This window comes from Pelodiscus sinensis, chromosome 3, assembly GCF_049634645.1.
Source record: "Pelodiscus sinensis isolate JC-2024 chromosome 3, ASM4963464v1, whole genome shotgun sequence".
Classification (NCBI taxonomy): domain Eukaryota; kingdom Metazoa; phylum Chordata; order Testudines; family Trionychidae; genus Pelodiscus; species Pelodiscus sinensis.
In genome coordinates this window covers 131,055,416-131,077,907 of record NC_134713.1, presented here as the reverse complement: position 1 = coordinate 131,077,907, position 22,492 = coordinate 131,055,416, and the positions used below count along the sequence as shown (strand labels likewise).

Genomic DNA, 22,492 nt, shown 5'->3' with positions numbered 1-22,492 from the left:
CTTTTACCTTGACATCTATATGATCCACATGATCATCAGGGTCAGAGAGCAGTATCCAGGCCTTAGTACTCAGCCATTTAAAATTCCACCAAACCCGTTGAAAAAAATTAATCACATAATCTAAATCATTCTTATAAAGAAAAAACCCCTAGGGGGAAAAAGTAGATTAGGCTGTTGGTGTAGTGTTTCCAAACACTAAATATTAATTTTCAAATAGTGATGGTTCCTATTTCCAATCCAATCCTGAATAGTTGCCTTAAAAGGTACATGAACTGATCATAATTTTACATGAATTAACCCATCATTCTTTGTGTCATGTTCTTAGGGGAGGTTCAGATCAGTAAGGGGTTGCGTCACTGCCTGCTCTACAACTCTGGGTGCTTTTAATGCTCTGCTGTGCTGCGTGCTTCCAAGCAATATCATGCAGTGTGAGTGAGTGAGTGCGTTCGTTCGTTCATTTGTTCTGGCTTACATGAGTCCAGAAGCATTCTTTTGCATCTCAGTTAGTTGATGACAGCTGAATCTGCCAATCCCAAGTTTCCCAAAACCATGTCTATTCCTCTCTTGAACCATTCAGAGAGCGATCTGGGTTTGCTTGTTCCTTTAAAGATAGAATACCCAGAAGCTTATCACATTGACTGAAGTTCACCTACACTTACAATCAAACACAGCACTGTGTCAATTTAGATTAAAGGTAAAAGAAGTTCATTAATAGGATTTTATGAGTTCAGATATAAAGAATAGTGTTAGAAATGGATAGAGTTAGAAATGGTTTACGAGCAATTCAAAGTGAAAATGCTTTCCAGAGACTAACGCTTAACAAAACTGCAGTGACAGTTCAAGGTAAGAGTCTTATCACACTACATTCCAGCAAGGTGGCTGATCACACCTGTGATGAGGAGCTCTGACAAAGTTCACTTCCTTTGTTGCCTTAGATGGAAGTTCACTTGGCGGTTTCCCCCTTTCTTTTATAGTCCAGAAAAATCCATTTCAAAAGTTCGCTTAAGATTAGCTGCTTCCCCACAAGATAAAGCTCATTCAAGCTATGTGGAATGTGACATGGGGTCTCCTGGTATAGAAGGTTTTCTCCACCCCCCCCCCCAACTGATATTTGCTAAAATGCAAATGGCTCTTTTACTACAATCTCTTTCCCTTGCAATGATGCTGAGTGATTGTTTCCTCTCTCTTTTTTGGCTTGATGGTTTTGTTTACCTTCTATATAATTAAATACCTTGGAAAATGTCTTCGAGGTGGCAGAACCCTGTTCCTTTGTGTAGGGAAGGGTAACTTTTAGTCCCATCTGGCAGGCATGCTTTACTAACGTGATTTCCATTATGTTTGTAATTTTGAATTTGTCCTTTGTACATTATATCCTGAAATAATGTTAACAATTAATATGTTCACTTTCAATTGATCTCTTACATGACACTTTTTAGATACAGTTATGACATAAGTGAGTTGGGTACCTTGAACTGGTCAAGAATCTAAAACAATCAGATACCAAAGAGTTCCTTGTCCTCTTGCATTGGAATGCTGTTGGATCACGATTTGGAACAGAAACAAAGATTGAGGCTCTATGTTTTTTATTGGAAAGAGTCATAATTGCCAAGAATTAATTATTTTGGGGATTTCCCTCAAGAGGGCTTGTTCAGCTACTTTCATATCCTCTGTGTCCCAATTAAAAAAACTCAGCTGTTTATCAAAGAACATAATTGGATCTGTTTCAAATAAACTATTTTTTTCAAAAGAAGGGCTTTATAATTTGCTAAAGTTTTCAATCTGAGGAAATCAAAAAGTGAAGCTGTACGCTGAATTAATTGCCTGACAGAGAGTGATCTGTCTTGAACAATTGTTTAGAGCAGTGATTGCCACACTTTTGGATATGCAGAGACATGTAATTTGCAAGTGGCAGGCAGACTATAGAAAACAATTTCAAGGGAGTTTCCCAAAAGAAGTAGGTGCAAAAAGAGGAAAAGACACAAGATGAGATACAAGTATTGACTTGCCTTTCTTTGCTGCTGGATCCTGATCACTGCATCCTGTAGATAAACAAGCAGGGTGGGTGGCTGAGAGCAGAAACTAGTAATGGAGACTTACTAATCTGAGCCTAGCACCTGAAAAAAAGAACAGTTGTAAGGGCAGGTAAGGGTGCTGGGGAGTATGTGTCTTCCAAATGGAGCAGGGGAGCATATAAGAGAAGCAGTGCTCAAGTAAGAGGGTGGGAGATGGTACTGGTGGTGGGGTAAAATGGAGATGGGAGATGAGTTTAATTGATTAATATCCTTAAGATGAATGTACTCATTCCTACTGTGTTAAGAGTTAATTAGCCAGTTGTGTATGTAGGATTACATTACTTCAAAGACTAACAAAATATGTAGATGGTATCATGAGCTTTCGTGGGCACAACCCACTTCTTCAGATGACCTCAGTGTTGAAAGTCCAGATCCAAGAAACTTCCAAAACTCTGGTCATCTGAAGAAGTGGGTTGTGACCACGAAAGCTCATGATACCATCTACATGTTTTGTTAGTCTTTGAAATCCTACTAGACTGTTTATTGTTTTTTAAGTTTTTCCTGTTGTAGACTAACTCAGGTACCCCTCTGAAGCTTACAATAACAACTTCAGAAATCTCATTAACTATATTGGATTAAATACTGTTCACATCCATGTTTACTGATCTTGAGAAGTACTGACCACTAGCAATTCTTAGGGTGTGTCCATACTGCCCACCTGTGTCGGTAGACAAACATGTGCTGACTTTGCTTGAGGTGGTGCACTACATATTATAGTGTAGCCAGGGAGCCATGAGCTAGCCACCTGAGTACAAACATGTCCAGATTCTCTGGGTACACTCTCAGGCAACTAGCCCAAGTTGACATCTGAGCAATCCCTGGCTACACAGCTATTTTTACTGTGCTAACTCAAGTAAAGCTGCTGTAAGTCAGTCTACTAGTGCTGGGAAGCATTTTCCCAGCTGTAGTTTAGACCAACCTTTAGTGAGTTGACTGAGGATATGTCTACACAGCAACATTAGTGTTATTTCAAAATAATGTCCAAATACTGTCAAGCTGGAGGACTTCTTACTCCGACTCCTGTAACCCTCATTGTACAAAGAATAAGGGAAGTCGGAGGAAGAGTGCTTTATTTCAAAATCAATTCTGTGTAGATGCTCCCAACTACAAAATAAGCTATTTCAAAAAAACCTATGCAATTGACGCAGCTCAAATTGCATAGCTTATTTTGAGTTAAGCCCCGCTGTGTAGACATACCCTGAGACTTGTTTTTTGGAGCGCATGTGATGACTCAAAATCACAAGTGTGATAAACAGTCCACCAAACTAAAAATACTTTTATGGAATGAGAGATTTTTTTAAGTGGTTTATTAAATGTCTTCCCCCCCCCCCCCCTTCTCTTCCTAGGGTTGCTCTTGTGGAAAACATTCCCGAAGGTGTAAACTATTCTGACAGTGCACCATCCCACTTGTCTCTTTTTCAAGGCTGGATGAATTTGCTGAATATAGCAGAAAAGTCTGTTGACATAGTATCTTCCCAATGGGACCTCCATCACAATCATCCATCTGCATGCCAGGTATGTTTCAGTCTAAACTGTCACACCTCTGTTCAGAATCTAGTTTTATGTCTTAACTGCTCATGTCCTTTCTTTCTTGAGCTACTTGGTTTAACAAAGCTGCAGGTTGAATATTGTGTGCCAGGATCTGAGGGGGCAGGAATACCCATCTTTGCTACACCTTATGGGAGTCTAGGGTCGGGTTAGTTATACAAACATGGGGTCATTTGAACAAGGGGCCCCTGAGTTACTGCCACCTAGAAAAAAAATCTTACCAAGTTCATAGATTCTAGCAACTTTGTAACCCATCTGGAGAGACATCCGAGAATGAACTGTAAACATTTAGGAAAAATCTGTCACTGTCAAGTTGTGTGGTGTGTGTTTCTGTTTTTTTTTTAAAGAAATCTGAGCACAATGGAATATTCAGAAGGTGCTGAAATTCTTGAAAAGCTAATTACATATGCAGATGTTCACTGGGGAGGGGAGGCGTGTTGAGCTGGGAATGAGGGAGAAAGATTTGTGTCTATTGAGGGTTAGAGATATTATGAGAGGGGATGAATGGAATGGGTGGTAAGGTAGCAAAGAGGAGCTGGAGGGCTCAGGTAGGTAGGAAGGGATAACAATTAGGGGAGTGGGAGGAACATGATGGGCAATATTGGAGAATGTGTGTAGTAGCAGAGTAATATGGGTGTTATAGGAGGGTTGCATCCAATAATAAAATATATCCTGTATGTTTAGGATATAGAAATATTAATTAATTTAAATGTTAAGTAATGTTGTTATTCAGGACCTGCAGGCCTCGAGCCTGTAAAACATTTAGCTTAGCCAGTGAAAACTTCAGATCTAATGATAAGATGACTTATCATTTAGTTACTCATGCTAGCCTAAGAATATAAGAATGGCTATACAAGGTCAGACCAAAGGTCTATCTAGCCCAGTGTTCTGTCTTCTGACAGTGGCCAATGCCAAGTACCCCAGAGGAAATGAACAGAACTAGTAATCATCAATTGATCCATCCCCTGTTGCCCATTCCCAGCTTCTGACAAACTGTAAATAAGGACACCATTGTCAGCCGACGGTCAGAGCAGTGTGTGTGTATATGCTTCCGAGAAAAGGTTTAACGTCTGTGTCTTTACTGCTAGGACCGGGGTCCCATCGTAGAGGGTGGCCAGCAGGCCAACAGACGCCCCGTTATATAGGAAGAGCTTATTACACCTTAGATTTTAACTGCTAGAACACAAAGTTCCTTTGCAGCGGGCAGCCTGGGAAAGGCTGGAAAGGTGCCCCAATGGATCTTGTCACCTGGGAGCGACACAGATCCAAACGCCCAAGCTCTCCCTATGTCTGTCCCTTTATGACCGGCTGAAGTTCTTTTAAATTGTGCTTGGTTCTGTTACAGCAACTGAAGGAGTCAGGTTAAAGCTTAAACAGTTACAGGTTTATTAAAAGACTTATAAAAGCATATGGTTACAATGGCTATTGCTCTATTTCTTAAATGCTAACAAATACAGATTTTAAAAATGGTTACAAAGAAAATAAAGATAGAAAATAGAAATAATGGTACCAAGTGACAGCTTAATCTTTAAAGAGCTCTAAGTCTATGTATATATATACTTAAACAAAGGACCACATCCAGGTACAATTTTTACCCCTTTCTGTGCCTCTCGACTCCAGCGTGTCAGGCCAGGGCCGGTCTCTCAATTCCTAGGAAAGACGAATACGAGGTGGGCGTCCCCTTGGAACCTCGGGAGATCAAACACCTAACCCGACCAGCAGATAGATGGTAGATTGACACTCAGAGAAAATATGCTGCTGGACCCATCTATATACCCCTGGGGGCCCGTATCCTCTTTCTTATCTAAGATGCCGAATTCTACTGGTCCATTTTGTGGCGCCAGTTCTTACAAGCAAGTTTCAAGTTAATTTACACTTGCAAGAGAGATAACTAAATTGTGAATACTAGACATTTTTTTTACTGGGCGAGAGATTCCTCCCCCCGCGGATGGATGTGTGTTCGTATCAATATGGGTTTCAGTCAAGGGCACTCCTTGGCAGCCTCTTGGTCAGCAATTGGCGTATCTCTGTTTACAGCCATTCACGGTCACACAGCCTGGGCCTTCTGCTCTGTGTGCCCTGTATGCTCCAGGCAAGCAAAAATGGATGTTACAAGGGGGTTCCTGTCTGGCTACAACCATCCCTGCCCATATTGGTTCATAGCCATTGATAGACCACAAATTTGTCTAGGTCTTTTTTTTAACCTTGTTATAGTCTTGGTCTTCACAACACCCTCTTACAAGTATTTCCACAGATCAACTGTGTTGTGTTGTGTGAAGAACTTCCTTTTTTTTTAAATTTTTAATCCTGGTACTGATTAATATCTTTTGGTAACCCCTAGGTTTTTTGTTATGGGAAGGAGTAAATAACTTTTCTTTATTCACTTTCTCCTCACCAGTCATGATTTGATAGTCCCCTATCATGCCCTGTTAGTTGTCTCTTTTCCAAGCTAAAAAGTCCCAGTTTCATTAATCTCTCTTTATATGGCAGCTGTTCCATACCACTCATCATTTTTGTTTCTCCTTTCTGAACTTTTTTCAATGCCAAAATAACTTTTTTTTAGAGGGGACAACATCATCTGCGTATGGTATTCAAGATGTGGGAGTATCATGGATTTAAACAGAGGCAATAAAATCTTCTGTGTCTTATTCTCTATCACTTTCTTAATTATTCCTAACATTGTTTGCTTTTTTAAAAAAAAACTGTTGCTGCACATTGAGTGGATATTTTCAGAGAACTATTCATAATGATTCCAAGATCTCATTCTGGAGTCGTAATAGTTAATTTAGTTCCTATCATTTTATATGTATAGTTACGGTTATGCTTGCCAGTATGCATTACTTTCAATTTATCAACATTGAGTTTCATCTGTCATTTTTGTTGCTCAGTCACCTACTTTTATGAGATCCTTTTGAAGCTCTTCTCAGTTTGCTTTGGACTTAACTATCCCAAGCAGTTTTGTTTCATCTGAAAATGTTGCTACCTCATTGTTTGCCCCTTTCTCCAGAACATTTATGAATATGCTGAATAGAATTGGTCCCAGTACAGACCACTTGAGGATACCACTAGTTACCTCTCTCCATTCTGAAAACTAAAGTTTATGTTATGAGATGAAATTTAGCTGTGCTAAGTGCTGTTATTTAGGAAATATATATAGCAAGTGCCAACTAAAGCCCAATAGAATATTATTGGGATTTTTGCAAACATAAGGTGTCAGCAATGTGCTAACAGCAAGTTGTTATGGTGACTGAGTGACATAAATATTAATAAGTACAAGAACTAACAAGTTAGTCTATAAAAGTGGCCACTTGATACTGAGTGGGCAGTGGAAGTATAGATAAAGAAAGGGAGTTAAAAACCTTCAATAAATATGTACAAACTGAAGTGGGTGTCAGAACAACACATTATAAAGGCTGTATCCGGGCCTGTGTGCCTTGGAAGACACCAGATTGACACTCTCTCCTGAGGAGGAGGCGGAGGAGGAGGAGGAAGATAATGACTGACAGTCCAGGATTCCCCAGTAAGAGATATGAGTGAGGATAGTCATAGGCAGGGCTCGACAAATAATACAGTCTACTCACCCGTGGCGAGTAGATTGCAACCCAGAAGAACCTGGTTCTGGCGATCTGCGCATGCGCAGATCACCAGACAGCACGGCTGGCGAGCAGGGCTCACCGCAGTTCGGTGAGCCATGGTCATAGGGATAACCACTTTTCACTGTTTTTCTATCTGCTGTTGAACCTCAGTGTTCTGTGATTTGTTTATTTGTTTAATGTATCTGAAAATAAAGGAACTTGTGAAAAATTGTAGTTGTTTTTTGTGTGTTCCTCAGACCTTTCATTCTAATGATCTGGAAATTTTGGAAGATAATCATGTAAGATGATAATTTTCCGGATGCTGAAGACACTCTGGAGACAGAATCCTTATTGACCGCTGCAGTCTACACAGCTGGGCAAAAGTTGAATTAAGCTACGCAACTTCAGCTATGTCAATTACATTGTTTAAATTGAAATAGCTTAATTCAGCTTTTGGCACTGTCTACACAGCAGGAAGTCAAAGGAAGAACATACTTCCTTTGACTTCCCTTACTCCTCGTGAAATGAGGGTTACCATGAGGAGGAGTAGGAAGCCCTTCAGCTTGACACTATTTCAAAATAAATATAGTGTAGACATGCTTGTAGTGTAGACATGCACTACGTTATTTCGGAATAACATAAGTTATTCCAAAATAACACTGCTGTGTAGATATACCCTAAGAGAGTAATCAGTTTACAAATCCATCAGTTAGGTTACAGATTTGTTACCCCAGATGGGACCATAAAGAGCCACCACCTTGCAGTTCAGTAAGGCTAGGTCAAGGAGATCATCACTGGCGTTAGTTTACGGATAAAATCCTTGTCATAATCTGATTTAGAGCAGAGCAAACTGACGTGGCTGTGTAATCACACTGGAATGGCACTTCTTTTCAGTTCCTGTTTTGTTCTTGTGCAGTTCTATCTCTTTTTCTGTTGTCATTGTGAAATTATGAACCAATAAAGAAAATAAAGCATAATAAAAAAAAAGTAGAGAAGTGAAAGATAAGAATTAAGGGAATGGGTGTGAGCATCCTCTTGTTTCTCAAGAAGATAAACACAGGTTGGAATTCCTTAAGAAATGGTTGTGGGGAGGGTCTTCTGTGAACAAGAAGTGAATTGTAATTAGTCATTTCACGATGTCTTCAGAAGGAAATTATTTTGTTTTATATGTGCAGATGTTAATGGGTAGATATTGTGATTTATGAATAGCAGTGCCAGATATTAAGCAAATAAGCAGTAATGTTGGGGTCCCACAGCTATTTACAAACCAGAGAGTCCCTGAGATGTGAGATTTCTCTGGGCTGTGCCTTGACAGAGGATTAAGGGAAGCTCTGTGGGACACATTGGTCACAACACTCCAAGTGGTGGTTAAACATTACCAGCCCACCTTGAATGGAAGAATTTCTGGCCATTAGTAGGTGAAGAGAAAGAAGGCATTGCAAGTTCTTCCTAGCTGTGGGTAGAGAAAGGGGGGAAATGGTAGATAGTCCCTGAAATGAATTGTGGAGTATTTTAAAGAGATTTCACTTAAAAATAATCACTTGACTAAGAGAGCAAATAAGGATATGAAAGAGACATCTTTCTGAGAATATCAAAAAGCCCTGGAGCTGGACTCTATAATAACTTTAGTTAGCTTCTTTTCATTAAAGTGCTGGTATTATTATTTTTATTGAGTAGGGACATCCTTATAGTACTAGTTGGAATCCCTACACATAAAAATTATGTGAAAGAATGGTCAGTGAGTTGGAGTCTCAAAAACCAAAAAGAATAAAATCTGTTTATCAGAAAATAATGGAAGCTTAGTTACTCTCAGGTCTTACAGACCTCAAAACTATGTACAGTATTTTGTAATCTAATGGGGGATGACTGCCAGCTGCAATAAAGGCAGAAAAATTATGTAAAGTGTATATATGAAATAAATTACTTTTTATAAGATTCCATTAAGTATCCATGCATACATCTCAATAATTTATCAAGGAATTATAACATCAAAGATATTAATTCTGTGGTCTTAATTTATAATTCCTAGGTAATCGTCATTTTTTAAAAAACACTGATAGAAACCAATAAAAAGTAATTAAAAGTCTTTGGCTAAAAGCCAATATATTGCTGTATACTAAAGGGGAAGTAACTTTCCTAGCAGTCTGTATGGAAAAAGAAAAACAGACAAAGCAAATTGCTTTTAACATAAATTTGGCTTAAAATTAAATTGGTTGCCTATAAATCTACATTAAAAATCTTTATTTTTAAATATAGATAATGTATACTATAAGCTAATTAACACTATTTGCATTTGGGGATGTTTAATGTAGTATTTTAGTAATATAGCAATGATTTATAAGGTTTTGCGTCTTTTTGAGCAAGGTTGATGAAAATGTAAAAGGTACTTTAGGCTATATTTATACTAGCTCTTTTGTCAGTATAATATAAGTCACTTGGATGTGGAAAAATATACCCCTGAGACACATACAGAATGGGAAGTGACTGTCTAGGAAAGAGTACTGTACCACAGAAAGGGATTTAGGGTCATAGTGGCCCACAAGCTAAATATCAGTCAACAGTGTGACACTATTGCAAAAAAAGCAAACATGATTCTGGGATGCATTAACAGGAGTGTTGTGAACAAGACACGAGAAGTCATTCTTCCGCCCTACTCTGCACTGATTAGACCGCAGTTGGAGTATTGTGTACAATTCTGGGCACCACATTTCGAGAAAGATGTGGATAAATTGGAAAAAGTCCAGAGAAAAGCAACAAAAATGACTAAAGATCTAGAAAACATGACCTATGAAGGAAGACTGAAAGAACTGGGCTAGTTTAGTTTAGAAAAGAGAAGACTGAGAGGGGACATGATAGCAGGTTTCAAGTATCTAAAAGAGTGTTACAAGGACGAGGGAGAAAAATTGTTCCCCTTTGCCTCTGATGATAAGACAAGAAGCAATGGGCTTAAACTACAGGAAGGGAGGTTTAAGTTAGACATTAGGAAAAACTTCGTAACTGTCAGGGTGGTTAAACACTGGAATAAATTGCCCAGGGAGGTTGTTGGAATCTCCATCTCTGGAGGTATTTAAGAGCAGGTTGGACAGACCTCTATCAGGGATGATTTAGCCAGTGCTTAGGCTGCTGTGAGGCTAGGGGACTGGACTTGATGAGCTCTCGAGATCCCAGTTCTAGCATTCTATGATTAGTTACTCTGTCTGCACTACTGTTAACAGTGCTGTGCTGCCACCACATCACACTGATACCAGAGTGGGACATAGGACCAACCCCTGGGGGAAAATGGGTTTTGGGAGAATTGGTAGGGCTGCTGCCCCAGCAGCAGTCTGGCATGGCTGAGACCCAGAGAGCACTGATTGAAGTCCAGCAAGAGGCTCAGCAGGCTGCCCCAAAACAGCAGGATGTACTCCTGGAGCTGCTTCAGCTGCAGCAGCAATGGCAAAAGCAGGAGCAGCAGTTTCAGGAGGCACTTGGGCAGCAGTTAACAGTTTCAGTGCCCCTTAACCATTGAACTCAGGGTTGGGGATATCCCTGTCCAACTTGGGGCCACATGATTATCCAGGGGCTTATTCAGATACTTTTGAGCAGGTAGCCACGACTGCTGGTTGGGAACAAATCACCTGGGCCGCTTACCTGATGCTGTTCCTGTCTGGGGAAGCTGCCATACTTGACTGCCTGGGAATATCCCCAGAGATCTATTGACACAGGTTCTGCTCAGAACGTTTTCCTGCAGTGGCTCTACCTAGACTCATAGACTTTAAGGTCAGAAGGGACCATTATGATCATCTAGTCTGACCCCCTGCACAATGCAGGCCACAGAATCTCACCCACCCACTGCTAGAATATTCCTCTCACCTATATCTCAGATTCTGAAGTCCTCAAACGATGGTTTAAAGACCCCAAGATGCAGAAAATCCTCCCACAAGTGACCCGTTCCCCATGCTTCAGAGGAAGGCAAAAAACCTCCAGGGCCTCTGCCAATCTACCCTGGAGGAAAATTCCTTCCCCACCCCAAATATGGTGATCCAGTGGTAGCCCAGTGTTTTAAAGATTAGAATGTCCGTTGGCTATGCCCTGAGGTCTGTACAACCCCAGAGATTATTGATTCCATAGTCCTAGTCCAGTATTTAGAGATACTACCAGTACCAATTCAAATTTACTTATTAATGCAGTACAGACTACTAAGGATTTCCTACTCGCTGCCAGGCCTAGCAAATCTACCCTTCCATGGCCCAACACCTGGCAGGCCCAGGGCTCAGAAGATCCACCCCGGGCCCAAGAAAGGATGCCCCAGAGACCCAGACTGACCAAACGGGAAGTCCCTTTAGATTTGGTGCTGGAGTACTGTACCCCAAAGGGGCCTGCTCCCACTCCCCATCATCCCTGAATTGCACTCCAGAAACCCCAAGAAGAAGGGGGTAATTTAGGCCCTACACCAGGTTTGTTGATGTGCTTTTGCTGTGGGAAGCTGAGGCACTTCAGCCAATCCTGTCCTGGAATGTGACTACCTGAATTGTTGTTATAGTGGGATTAGACAGTGAGATTCTACTTGTAGACTCAGAATGTGAATGCACCCTCGTTCAGGAAGACCAGGTTATACAACTGGCCTAGACTGACACATCCGAGTACATGTTTCTTGTATGCATTGGGTGGGAATAGAGGTATAAGACCAGAGAGCTTAACTGCAGGTCGGAGTGGTCAGGGAGCTGACATGACCTGTAATCTTGGGAGGAGACTGGGTGGGCTACTCAACCCTCATGTGGAAAGGCCCAGGATAATGACCCACGGCAGAAAGGGTCCAGATCTATCTGGGAAAGAAAACAGAGGAGCTGAGAGCTGTAGTGAGGAAACCTCAAAAAAAAGTTCAGACACAGGACAAGAAGGGGCCCAATATGAGGGATCTGCTGAGAAAATGCCAATAGGAACTGGAATAGACTAACCTCTCCAGACACAAGAGTTATTGGTCAGCTGATCTGTGTATAACAGAAATTGGCCAGGGTGCAGATGGACGTCGAGGGCAGAAGGGACAAAACTAGGCTCTGCAGGCAGCATTGGCGCAGGCCTGGAGGGAGAAGGGTCAGAGGGCTCAGCAGGATACCAAAGAAGTCCAGATCAAAGTAAAAATCCAGAAAAATGCTGTGGGGGCGTAGGTTAAAATACACAGTGGGCTGATTAGCAAAGAATTCCAGACAGATTCACTCCAGATAGGAGAGGTGAATGAGAGGGGTTGGAAGGCCCAGATAGATTCACCTCAGTTGTGGGAAGTGAAGAAAACGGGCTAGAATAAAAAGCAGGACTCTAGCATAGGGAAGAGGGTAGAGCTTTATGAGCTCCCTCCTGGGAAAAAATGACTCGATAAAACAACTACAGGCAGCAAGAGAGGAACAAAGCAATGAGCAGTTGAGTAAAGAACTCCAGGTCACCAAGCAGGAAAAGGGCTGTTTGCTTCATACAGTGAGACACAGTTACAGGTTCTGTATCCAGGAGCCTGAGAGAAAAAGACTCTGGTAGATGGGGGCACTGAAAGAGTATAAGTAATGGCCTTCTAGACAGAAGAGTCTGGGAGAGTGAAGACTGCTGATGTGAGGCAAAAATGGAGTACAATGGGGGAGTGCCTTCTATAGAATTACTACCTCACTTACATTAAGAAGGAGAGAAGTGTGAAGGGGTGGACTAGGACCCCTTAGGGCCCTGCCACACCCTGCCCAGAAAAGGCAGTAGAAAGGTCCTCCAAAGGAGCTAGAGTGGCCGCAGAGGAAGCAGCCGGTCAGCAAGACCGTGAAAAGGAATCTGCTGGTCCAGAGTGAGGCTGTTCCTCTTTGGAGCTCAAGAGGTGCAGACTCAGCTGGAGGGCTGAATCACAGGAGGGCTGTGATAGTACCGAGTGCAGGCACATACACTTGACCAAGGGGGGGGGGGGGGGCGCTTACATGAAGTGAGCACCAGCCCATCACACAGAGTGAGGAGGAACACTTAAGAATCACACAGCAACTTTGTGACTGAGGGGAAATACCAGGACCATTTCTTGATCTGCTTGTGGCCCTCTGGATGACATTTACTAAGTCACGTCCTTGCTCTGTGCCTCAGTTACCCCATATGTAAAATGGGTTAATGATGTAAAGCTCTTTGATACCTAATGATAAAAAAGAACAATATCAAAGCTAGGCCTTTTGATTTTATTACCTAGCAATCAAATAGAGGAGCAAGTACAGTAAAACTTGCACTATCCAGAATTTAAGCAACCAGAAAACTGTAGAAACCGGCAAATTTCTGGAAAAAGCAAAAAAAAAAAAAGGAAACTGACTCTTTAAATGCCAGGCCGCCTCACAGATGAGCGTGCAGCATGTACCTGGGGGAGGGGCGAATGGCAGCCAGAAGCAAGCAGCAGGCATCTTGGCCAACTTGGGGCCACATGATTATCCAGGGGCTTAACATATAGCGCCCCCCATGGGCCCCACATGGTGGCTCCTCTCCCCCCGATAACCAGAATTTTTAGGTTACCAGCACATCCTAATCCCCAGGCATGCTGGATAACACAGATTTAACTATAATTTAGATTATTTTTCCAGTAAAAATAGATGAACAGAATTACATGCACAAAAAGGAGTCAATTGCTATTCTTTTTCTTTCTAGTCTTGTTCACAGTACATAGTCAGTATTCCATTTACTGTATGACAAACAAGGATCCGTATTCTAAACTAAATATGGTGTTTTGGATGGCCAATTTTTTTAGTCATTAACTCTTTCTTCTTAAACAGGAGGTTTATAACCTCAATATACTTGTGTATAATTCGATTCCTTCCTGCAAACATATAGAACACATGCTACCCTAAAATGTGCATTTATATGTTGATTTAAATGAGTGAAAAACTGAAGTGGGCAGCCAAAGGGACACTTGATCCCATCCTGGTCTTTTAAGAGTAAACTCAGTACAGGTCAAAACAGCGAGACATTCTACAATGTAATTATTTTTCTACCTTTATTTAAAATTCTTTTAAAGATATTTAAAACCCAGGCACTGTCATTCAAGCAGGTTAATTGGAAGAAAAAATGTCTTAGATGTTCATATGTATTAGAATATGCATGAATTTAAAAAAAAAGAAAAAGTTCAATATGTCTCTTACTTCTGAGCCAACAGAGCCTAACAAATCCAAACAGAGAACAGAAATAGCAAACTGAAAAATTGGGAGTTGAGCATCAAATTCATTCATTGTGGTGCAGTCAGATGTAAAACAAAAATTATAACTATGGGTGTCATTAGCAGACTAGGTAAGGTGTGAGATTGAAAGTGTGCGAATTTGTTCCCTCTCGCTCAATGCAAAGTTTAAATAAGCGAAAGTAAATGTATTTTTCATAATGTGCAACTCTGTTTATTTCTGACTGCTGATAGATTTATAACAGTGACTACTTCAGCTTTCTCGGGGGAAGTTTACACTACAGCGCTACGTGAACACAACTACACCAATGCAGCTAGGCTGGTGTGGCATATCTGTTGAAAATGCACGGTGCCGTCAAGAGAGCATTCTCCCATTGACATAATTACTTCATCTCTGCCAGAAGCATCAGCTTTGTCAGTGGGAGAGTATCTCATGCAGACATAGCACTGGTGCGAACAGTGCAAAACATGCATCTCTGAGATTAGGGGTTTGGAACAGGTCCCATATGAGGAGATGTTAAAGCGACTGGGACTTTTCAGTTTAGAAAAGAGAAGACTGAGGGGGGATATGATAGAGATATATAAAATCATGAGTGGTGTGGAGAGGGCCGATAAAGAAAAGTTATTTCTTAGTTCCCTAAATAGAACTAGAGGACACCAAATGAAATTAATGGGTAGCAGGTTTAAAACTAATAAAAGAAAGCTCTTCTTCACACAGCATGTAGTCAACCTGTGGAACTCCTTGCCAGAGGAGGCTGTGAAGGCTAGGACTTTAATAGAGTTTAAAGAGAAGCTAGATAATTTCATGGAGGTTAGGTCCATAAAAGGCTATTAGCCAGGGGATAAAATGGTGTCCTTGGCCTCTGTTTGTCAGAGGCTGGAGAGGGATGGCAGGAGACAAATCGCATGATCATTGTCTTCGGTCTACCCTCTCTGGGGCACCTGGTGCTGGCCACTGTTTGCAGACAGGATACTGGGCTAGATGGACCTTTGGTCTGACCCAATACGGCCGTTCTTATGTTCTTACGTTATATTCTTATGCTCTTGTGTAGAGGTGCTTTTTCACATCCTTGAGTGACATAACTTAGATTGGCTTAACTAGAACTGTAAACCTACCTTCGCTTGAACAGCAAAATATACTATAGTGGTTGATAGGTCTTTTTTATCAGAACAATTTTGTTCATCCCAAAAGGCTAATAACTGCCCTTAAAATCATAGAATCATAGGACTGGAAGGGACCTCGAGAGGTCATTGAGTCCAGCCCCCCGCCCTCAAGGCAGGACCAAGCTCTGTCTACACCATCCCTGACAGATGTCTATCTAACCCAGTGGTCCCCAACCTTTTCAGGTTGTCAGGTGCCAGGGGGTGTGGCCGTTTGCCCGCCGGGCGCCTGGGGGTGGGGACACGTGCGCGCCCGGGGGCGGGGCCCCCACCCTCAAGCACTGCGCGCCCGGGGCCGGTGCTCCCCCCGTAAGCTCCGCGCGCCCGGGGCCAGCGCCCCCCTCGCCGAGCGCCACGTGCCCGGGGCCGGCGCTCCCCCCCACCAAGCGCCACGCGCCCAGGGCCGGCGCTCTCCCCCGTAAGCGCCGCGCGCCCGGGGCTGGCACTCCCCCCGTAAGCTCCGCACGCCCGGGGCCGGCGCCCCCCCCGCCGAGCGCCGCGCGCCCGGGGCCGGCGCCCCTCCCCACCGAGCGCGTCCTCCCCCCCGCAAGCGCCCGTGCGCCATGTGCCCGGGGCCAGGCCAGCCCCGAGCACCTGGCTGGCGCATTCAAATGCCCCCGCGGGCGCCATGGCGCCCGCGGGCACCGTGTTGGGGACCACGGATCTAACCTGTTCTTAAATATCTCCAGAGAGGGAGATTCCACCACCTCCCTTGGCAATTTATTCCAATATTTGACCACCCTGACAGTTAGGAATTTTTTCCTAATGTCCAGTCTAAACCTCCCTTGCTGCACTTTAAGCCCATTACTCCTTGTCCTGTCCTCAGAAACCAAAAGGAACAAATTTTCTCCTTCCTCCTTGTGACACCCTTTTAGATATTTGAAAACTGCTATCATTTCCCCCCTTAATCTTCTTTTTTCCAAACTAAACAAGCCCAGTTCATGAAGCCTGGCTTCATAGGTCATGTTCTCTAGACCTTTAATCATTCTTGTCGCTCTTCTCTGTACCCTTTCCAATTTCTCCACATCTTTCTTGAAATGTGGCGCCCAGAACTGGACACAGTACTCCAGCTGAGGCCTAACTAGTGCAGAGTAGAGCGGCAGAATGACTTCACGAGTTTTGCTTACAACATACCTGTTGATACAACCTAGAATCATATTTGCTTTTTTTGCAACAGCATCACACTGTTGACTCATATTCAACTTGTGGTCCACTATGACCCTTAGATCCCTTTCCGCCATGCTCCTTCCTAGACAGTCGCTTCCCATCTTGTATGTATGGAACAAATTGTTCCTTCCAAAGGGTGTGTCTAGACTACATGCCTCCGTCGACGGAGGCATGTAGATTAGCCAGATCGGCAGAGGGAAATGAAGCCGCGATTAAAGTAATCGCGGCTTCATTTAAATTTAAATGGCTGCCCCACTCTGCCAATCAGCTGTTTGTCGGCAGATCGGGGCAGTCTGGACGCGCCGCGCCGACAAAGAAGCCTTTCTTGATCGGCACAGGTATGCCTTGTGAAACCAGGTTTACCTGTGCCGATCAAGAAAGGCTTCTTTGTCGGCGCGGCGCGTCCAGACTGCCCCGATCTGCCGACAAACAGCTGATCGGCAGAGCAGGGCAGCCATTTAAATTTAAATGAAGCCGCGATTATTTTAATCGCAGCTTCATTTCCCTCTGCCGATCTGGCTAATCTACATGCCTCCGTCGATGGAGGCATGTAGTTTAGACGTACCCTAAGTGGAGCACTTTGCATTTCTCTTTATTAAACCTCATCCTGTTTACCTCTGACCATTTCTCTAACTTGCTAAGGTCATTTTGAATTATGTCCCTATCCTCCAAAGAAGTTGCAACCCCACCCAGTTTGGTATCATCTGCAAACTTAATAAGTGTACTCTCTATCCCAATATCTACGTCATTGATGAAGATATTGAACAGTACGGGTCCCAAAACAGACCCTTGCGGAACTCCACTTGTTATCCCTTTCCAGTAGGATTTAGCACAGTTAACAACAACTCTCTGACTATGGTTATCCAGCCAATTATGCACCCACCTTATTGTGGCCCTATCCAAGTTATATTTGCCTAGTTTATCAATAAGAATATCATGCGAGATCGTATCAAATGACTTACTAAAGTCTAAGTATATGACATCCACCGCTTCTCCCTTATCCACAAGGCTCGTTATCCTATCAAAGAAAGCTATCAGATTAGTTTGGCATGACTTGTTCTTCACAAACCCATGTTAGTCTATGTGCTGAAGAAATCTTTGGAGATGGATTCCAAGCATGATGACAATGTATCTTCCACCCGAAACATGCATCCAGGTTATTGCAGAAAAGAAAAAAAAATTACTTAGCTAAATAAGAGTTCTTCTGCATTTTCTTATCTGGGAAAATCAAAGTTCCTTGTCAAATGGGAGACTAATCACAGAGGAGATGGGAATTTTTTATAATTGCAATCTAATTGTGATGTTGCACCCCGATATTGTACATAAATGTGGTTATGAATATGCATACCCTGAAGATGCTTTTTGCAAAATATATCTTGTGTTTCCATCATTAGAAAAAGTTGTACTCTACTGAATGGATATACAGTATTCTATTTTTGTGCATATATCATTACTTTACTTGAAGTTAGAAATATGAAGTGTAAACCTGTTTAATAAGCTAGTTGTGCTAAGTGAGGGCTACTAGTAGTATTCAAGGAACTTAATTGCTCAGTACTCAAGACAATGATCTGTGAATAGTCTTGTTTTTTCTGTAAGTCTGAACTATGGTTGGTCTTGCCAAGACATGTGGCTAGGACTCCTGATGCTGGAATCCATTTTGGAAACTATACTTTTCCACTGAAAGTATGGAAAGTTTATACTGAACAGAAAGGATTCCCGCTTTTGGCAAAAAGAAATATAAAGGTGGGAAACCAAACAATGGGGCGACCACCAGATGCCTACTAGCCAAAATGAGTGCTGGAAACATCTAAGACTGAATGAGGGGAAGGATCAGGCCGAAGTTGGAAGTCTTCCCAGCTTGTGAGAAAAGATTATTAGAGCTATTGTTAGGGTAAGAAATAGCATGTAACAAGTTTCTTTGAGACTGAGTATTAGGCTTAGCTGATGTGTTTTTGTTTTATTTTGCTTAGTAACTTCTTTTTGTTGTCTGCTATTACTTGCAATCGCTTAAATCCTACCTTTTATATTTAATCAAATAATTTTTGTTTATTAATAACACCAGTGTAAATAATTGTTATCTAGAAGAACGGCAGTTGTGACGATCTCTCTTTCATTGATGAATGGAGGAAGCAGTTTGAGCTTCTTTTGTATAAAACTTTATTCGGAGTAAGATAAATCCATCTTGGGTTCTGGTCCTTCTGGGACTGTGCACCTCAGTGCTTTGTAAAATCCCTTGATTAAGCCTCCCCAGAACGGAGCTGATCTCAGTGTCTGTGTTACCTTGCTGTGGGCTGTGACCTCAACTCTGTGCCATCTGTAGAAGAGACTAAAAGGTCTGGCTCAGCTAGACAGGGTAGGTGGGGTGCCCCAGAAAGCATGCTCATTGGTATTTCAGCACATCAGGTGACAGTCTCAAGGGGATCTCTGTGAATGAACCAGTCACACTAATAATGACAAAAGTAAAAGTGAGGTATCTTCAAGTCTTTGCAAGTTTGGGTAAACTGAAACTTGCCCGTAATGAGGAAGAATTAGGAGAAAACAATTAGATCAGATATTGTCAAGTAGATATGCTTCATATGTCAGCTCTGATTATTACTAATGCTTCCTTGTATGGGTAGTTGTTTTGTTAGAAACCAAGGGAAGATGAGCCTTCTCCATGAAGGCTCTTGTGCGTTAGAACTTACTGACACCCTGCTCTGAAATAGCCCATATTAGTTGATCTTCAGAACATGTTGCAATGCAAATCTTGCTATAGGGACTTTTTGAGAAGGTTCTGTTTCCTGGAGGAGAATATATGAGGAGGTAGAGTACTTTTTCTCATTTTGCTGCTGCAAGGTTCAGTTAGTATTTATTACTTTAATATGCATAGTGTAGAGTTTGCTGTTGAATGTCTTTTATTTTGATGTGTGGTGATTCACCTAGTGTCTCTGATAAGCACCTTTTTTGTTTTGTCCTTTATAAATCTAGATAAATAATAATTTCCTACTGAGTCCTCAGGTCACAGCCAGTTGCACACTGAGGTCTAATAGTATAATGCTGATAGGATGGAGCTGTTCAGCTGCAAAATATGATTCTGCAATGTTTGGCTCTGGTACAGATTTCTGCAGAGTAGGAATTCAAGTGAACAAGCATGATAAAATGCTGTGCATGTTTTTGTACCTCTGATCAACACTCCCTGTAAGCTGGGCGTTTGGGCTGCCACTCTGGAGAGATTCAGGTGCCACCCACCTGACTAGCAGAGCACCCACAGCTGCTCACTCCTGCTTGCCCCTTGGACTAATCTTGTGTCATCAAGGAGGACTTATTCTTAAATTGGGGACCATTGTTCTAGACCACAACAATCAAGTTAGATGTAAAATGACACTTGTGACTATACAAAGCTCATGTTCTCGAGAAATCTGCACCCCAATGATACTCTGAAATTCCAGTAAGTAATCATGCTGGTCAATACCAGGCTAATTTAGCAACATCTAATGTTGCATTATGATCAACTGGCTCTGTGTAGCCATTTCTTTCCCTAGATTGATGCTTGGTTTAACAATAACCAGGAAAAGATAACAATAACCAGGAAAGGAGGGAAATCTCTTTTGCAACCATCCTCAAGTGAAAGAAATGACCAGGGCCCCATTTAGATCTATTTATCATGCTGACGTGCAAGTCCCAGGATGCGATTATTTTGGTGTGTGAACTCCCCCATTGCACATCACCTTTCCTACCACAGCTGTTTGTGTAGCCTTGTTCTGAAGCCTTTGAAGGTGATTGTCCTTGGTGTCTTCAACATCCATGCCCATAGAGGGCAATATCAGGTGGCTTCTTTTCTTTCTATCTATCGATCGATCGTCAGGAGAAAGTGAGATCCCAAGTTCTAGAGAGACCTATAGCTTCTTGGACACACAGTCAACCTATGCCTCAATTAAAGAGAAGGGTAGAAACCCCAGCAGACTGGCTAATGCATGCCCACCGGCTTTTGGGGCAGGAGAGATCTTGTTCTCTTCCCAGCTCTCTTTCCCAGCCAGGCCAGGCTCAAAACCCAGAGTATCCAAACTTGCTCCTTCCTTACCTCTTTCTCTTAGGGGTTCTTTCCCCAGCTCAACAACTGTCAGGCTGGGGGAGATATTTCCAATCTCCAGCTGAATGTACAAGAAGTGATATTCACACCTTTTTCTTTAGAAGGTAGGCTGGAAGATTGAAAGAGTTTCTCTGTTTTATAATAAGAGTTGGTTGCTGAATTTAGGATTTTTTTCTATATGCTGCTACCAGTGTGTTATGATATTTTATGATGCTTGATAGCTGTAAATGTACTCTGAGAGTTAGCCATTAGTATTTTTAATAATTGCCTAACACAATAAATGAATAAAAATAGCATGAATTATGCTCTTCTTTTTCGCAGAAATAAAACTGGAAAAAACATTTTCAAAAAATTTAGGTGCCCAAGTTATTGAAGGGAGAGATAATTCAGTTTGCAGTACTTCCGTAATAAATGCAGTGTTCTGTGCTTGTTGTTGCCCTGTTTTATTTTGAATGAGGCATGCGTGCTTATAAAGATAACAGCAGCTAGAGGAATCAGCCAGTCTATCATCAGGTTATCTGGTGAGAGTGAAGAAATTGGTTTTGTTCCTTGACTTTTATCTTTTAATTCAGTGAGACCCATCTGCTGTGGCATCTGTAACTGAGGTTGACATTGTGGATTGCTGGTAATTTAGATCCAAAATTTAGAGAATTCAAAAAATTTAGAGAGTAACAGTTTCTTCATGTGAGAGATACCTTTATTATATTGTACTTTGCCTTTTTCACTAGGTTGTGAGAAATGCAGGAGAATATAGCTTGCTTCCTAAAAGGTATGGTTTGATAAGGGTTATATAATAGCGTGCTGCAATTTCATGGTACTTAGTCTGATACCTGATTTTTTTTCTCATGTCTCATATACTGACTATGAAAAAAATTATTTTGTAGACTGTTGTATAGTCATGCAGCAGTCTGCTATCATCTCACAAATCCCAGAGTTACAGCATGAGGGCACTTACTTAAAAGAAACATTTCAAGAGTGCTGACAGCAGCAACAAAACTCTTGGGATTTTCTCATTCTTTTGCAGAGAACAATAACAGTAAATTTACAAATAAACATATCAAGAAAATATTACCTGCTGGCTCCCAAATATGAAATAGAATGTTAGCAGTACAGTACATCATTAAAGAGATTCAATCCTGAGTTGTATAAAGAAATATTTGTAATATTTCCCCTAGTTACTCGTACAGGGATGTAAGAGGCTTTAAATACAAAAAGTTCATTTTTTTCCACAGTTGTTTTGAGAGTCTAAATTCAGCATTGTGTGGGTTTGAGCAGCTGCCAAGAGCGTAGACCATGCAGTGACAAACAGAAAAAAGGCAAATCTTTTCATCTGTGTATCTCCAACAATTCTCGGATCTCTTACTCATAATGAGCACATATTACCGCTCTCTCTAGCCACTATATAGCCGCCTTTAGCATCATGACCTTGGTTGTTTTTATTTATTAGCGTTTTATGTATCGAGGTTTTCAGTGTTTTAAAATCTAAAGACAAATACCATATTTGGCAAAAAAAAAAAAAATGGGTTTTCTAGGGTTATAACATAGGGGCTGTGTCTAGACTGGCAAGTTTTTCTGCAAAAGCAGGTGCTTTTGTGGAAAAACTTGCCAGCTGTCTACACTGGCCGCTTGAATTTCCGCAAGAACACTGACTTCCTACTGTCTGAAATCAGTGCTTCTTGCGGAAATGCTATGCTGCTCCAATTCAGGCAAAAGTCCTTTTGCGCAAAGCTTTTGTGCAGAAGGGCCA

The 22,492-nt window shown here is 41.8% G+C and overlaps 1 protein-coding gene across 8 annotated transcripts in view; it reads left to right on the top strand.

Annotated features, from left to right (window-relative positions):
- PLD5 (phospholipase D family member 5) overlaps window positions 1–22,492 on the top strand; it is a 235,978-nt gene that overhangs the window by 112,558 nt on the left and 100,928 nt on the right. For all 8 annotated transcript variants that reach the window (XM_006135188.4, XM_014579599.3, XM_075924841.1 and 5 more), the window contains one exon: window positions 3,419–3,587. In XM_006135188.4, coding sequence (XP_006135250.1) covers window positions 3,419–3,587 — 169 coding nt within the window. The remainder of the gene's footprint in view (window positions 1–3,418; window positions 3,588–22,492) is intronic.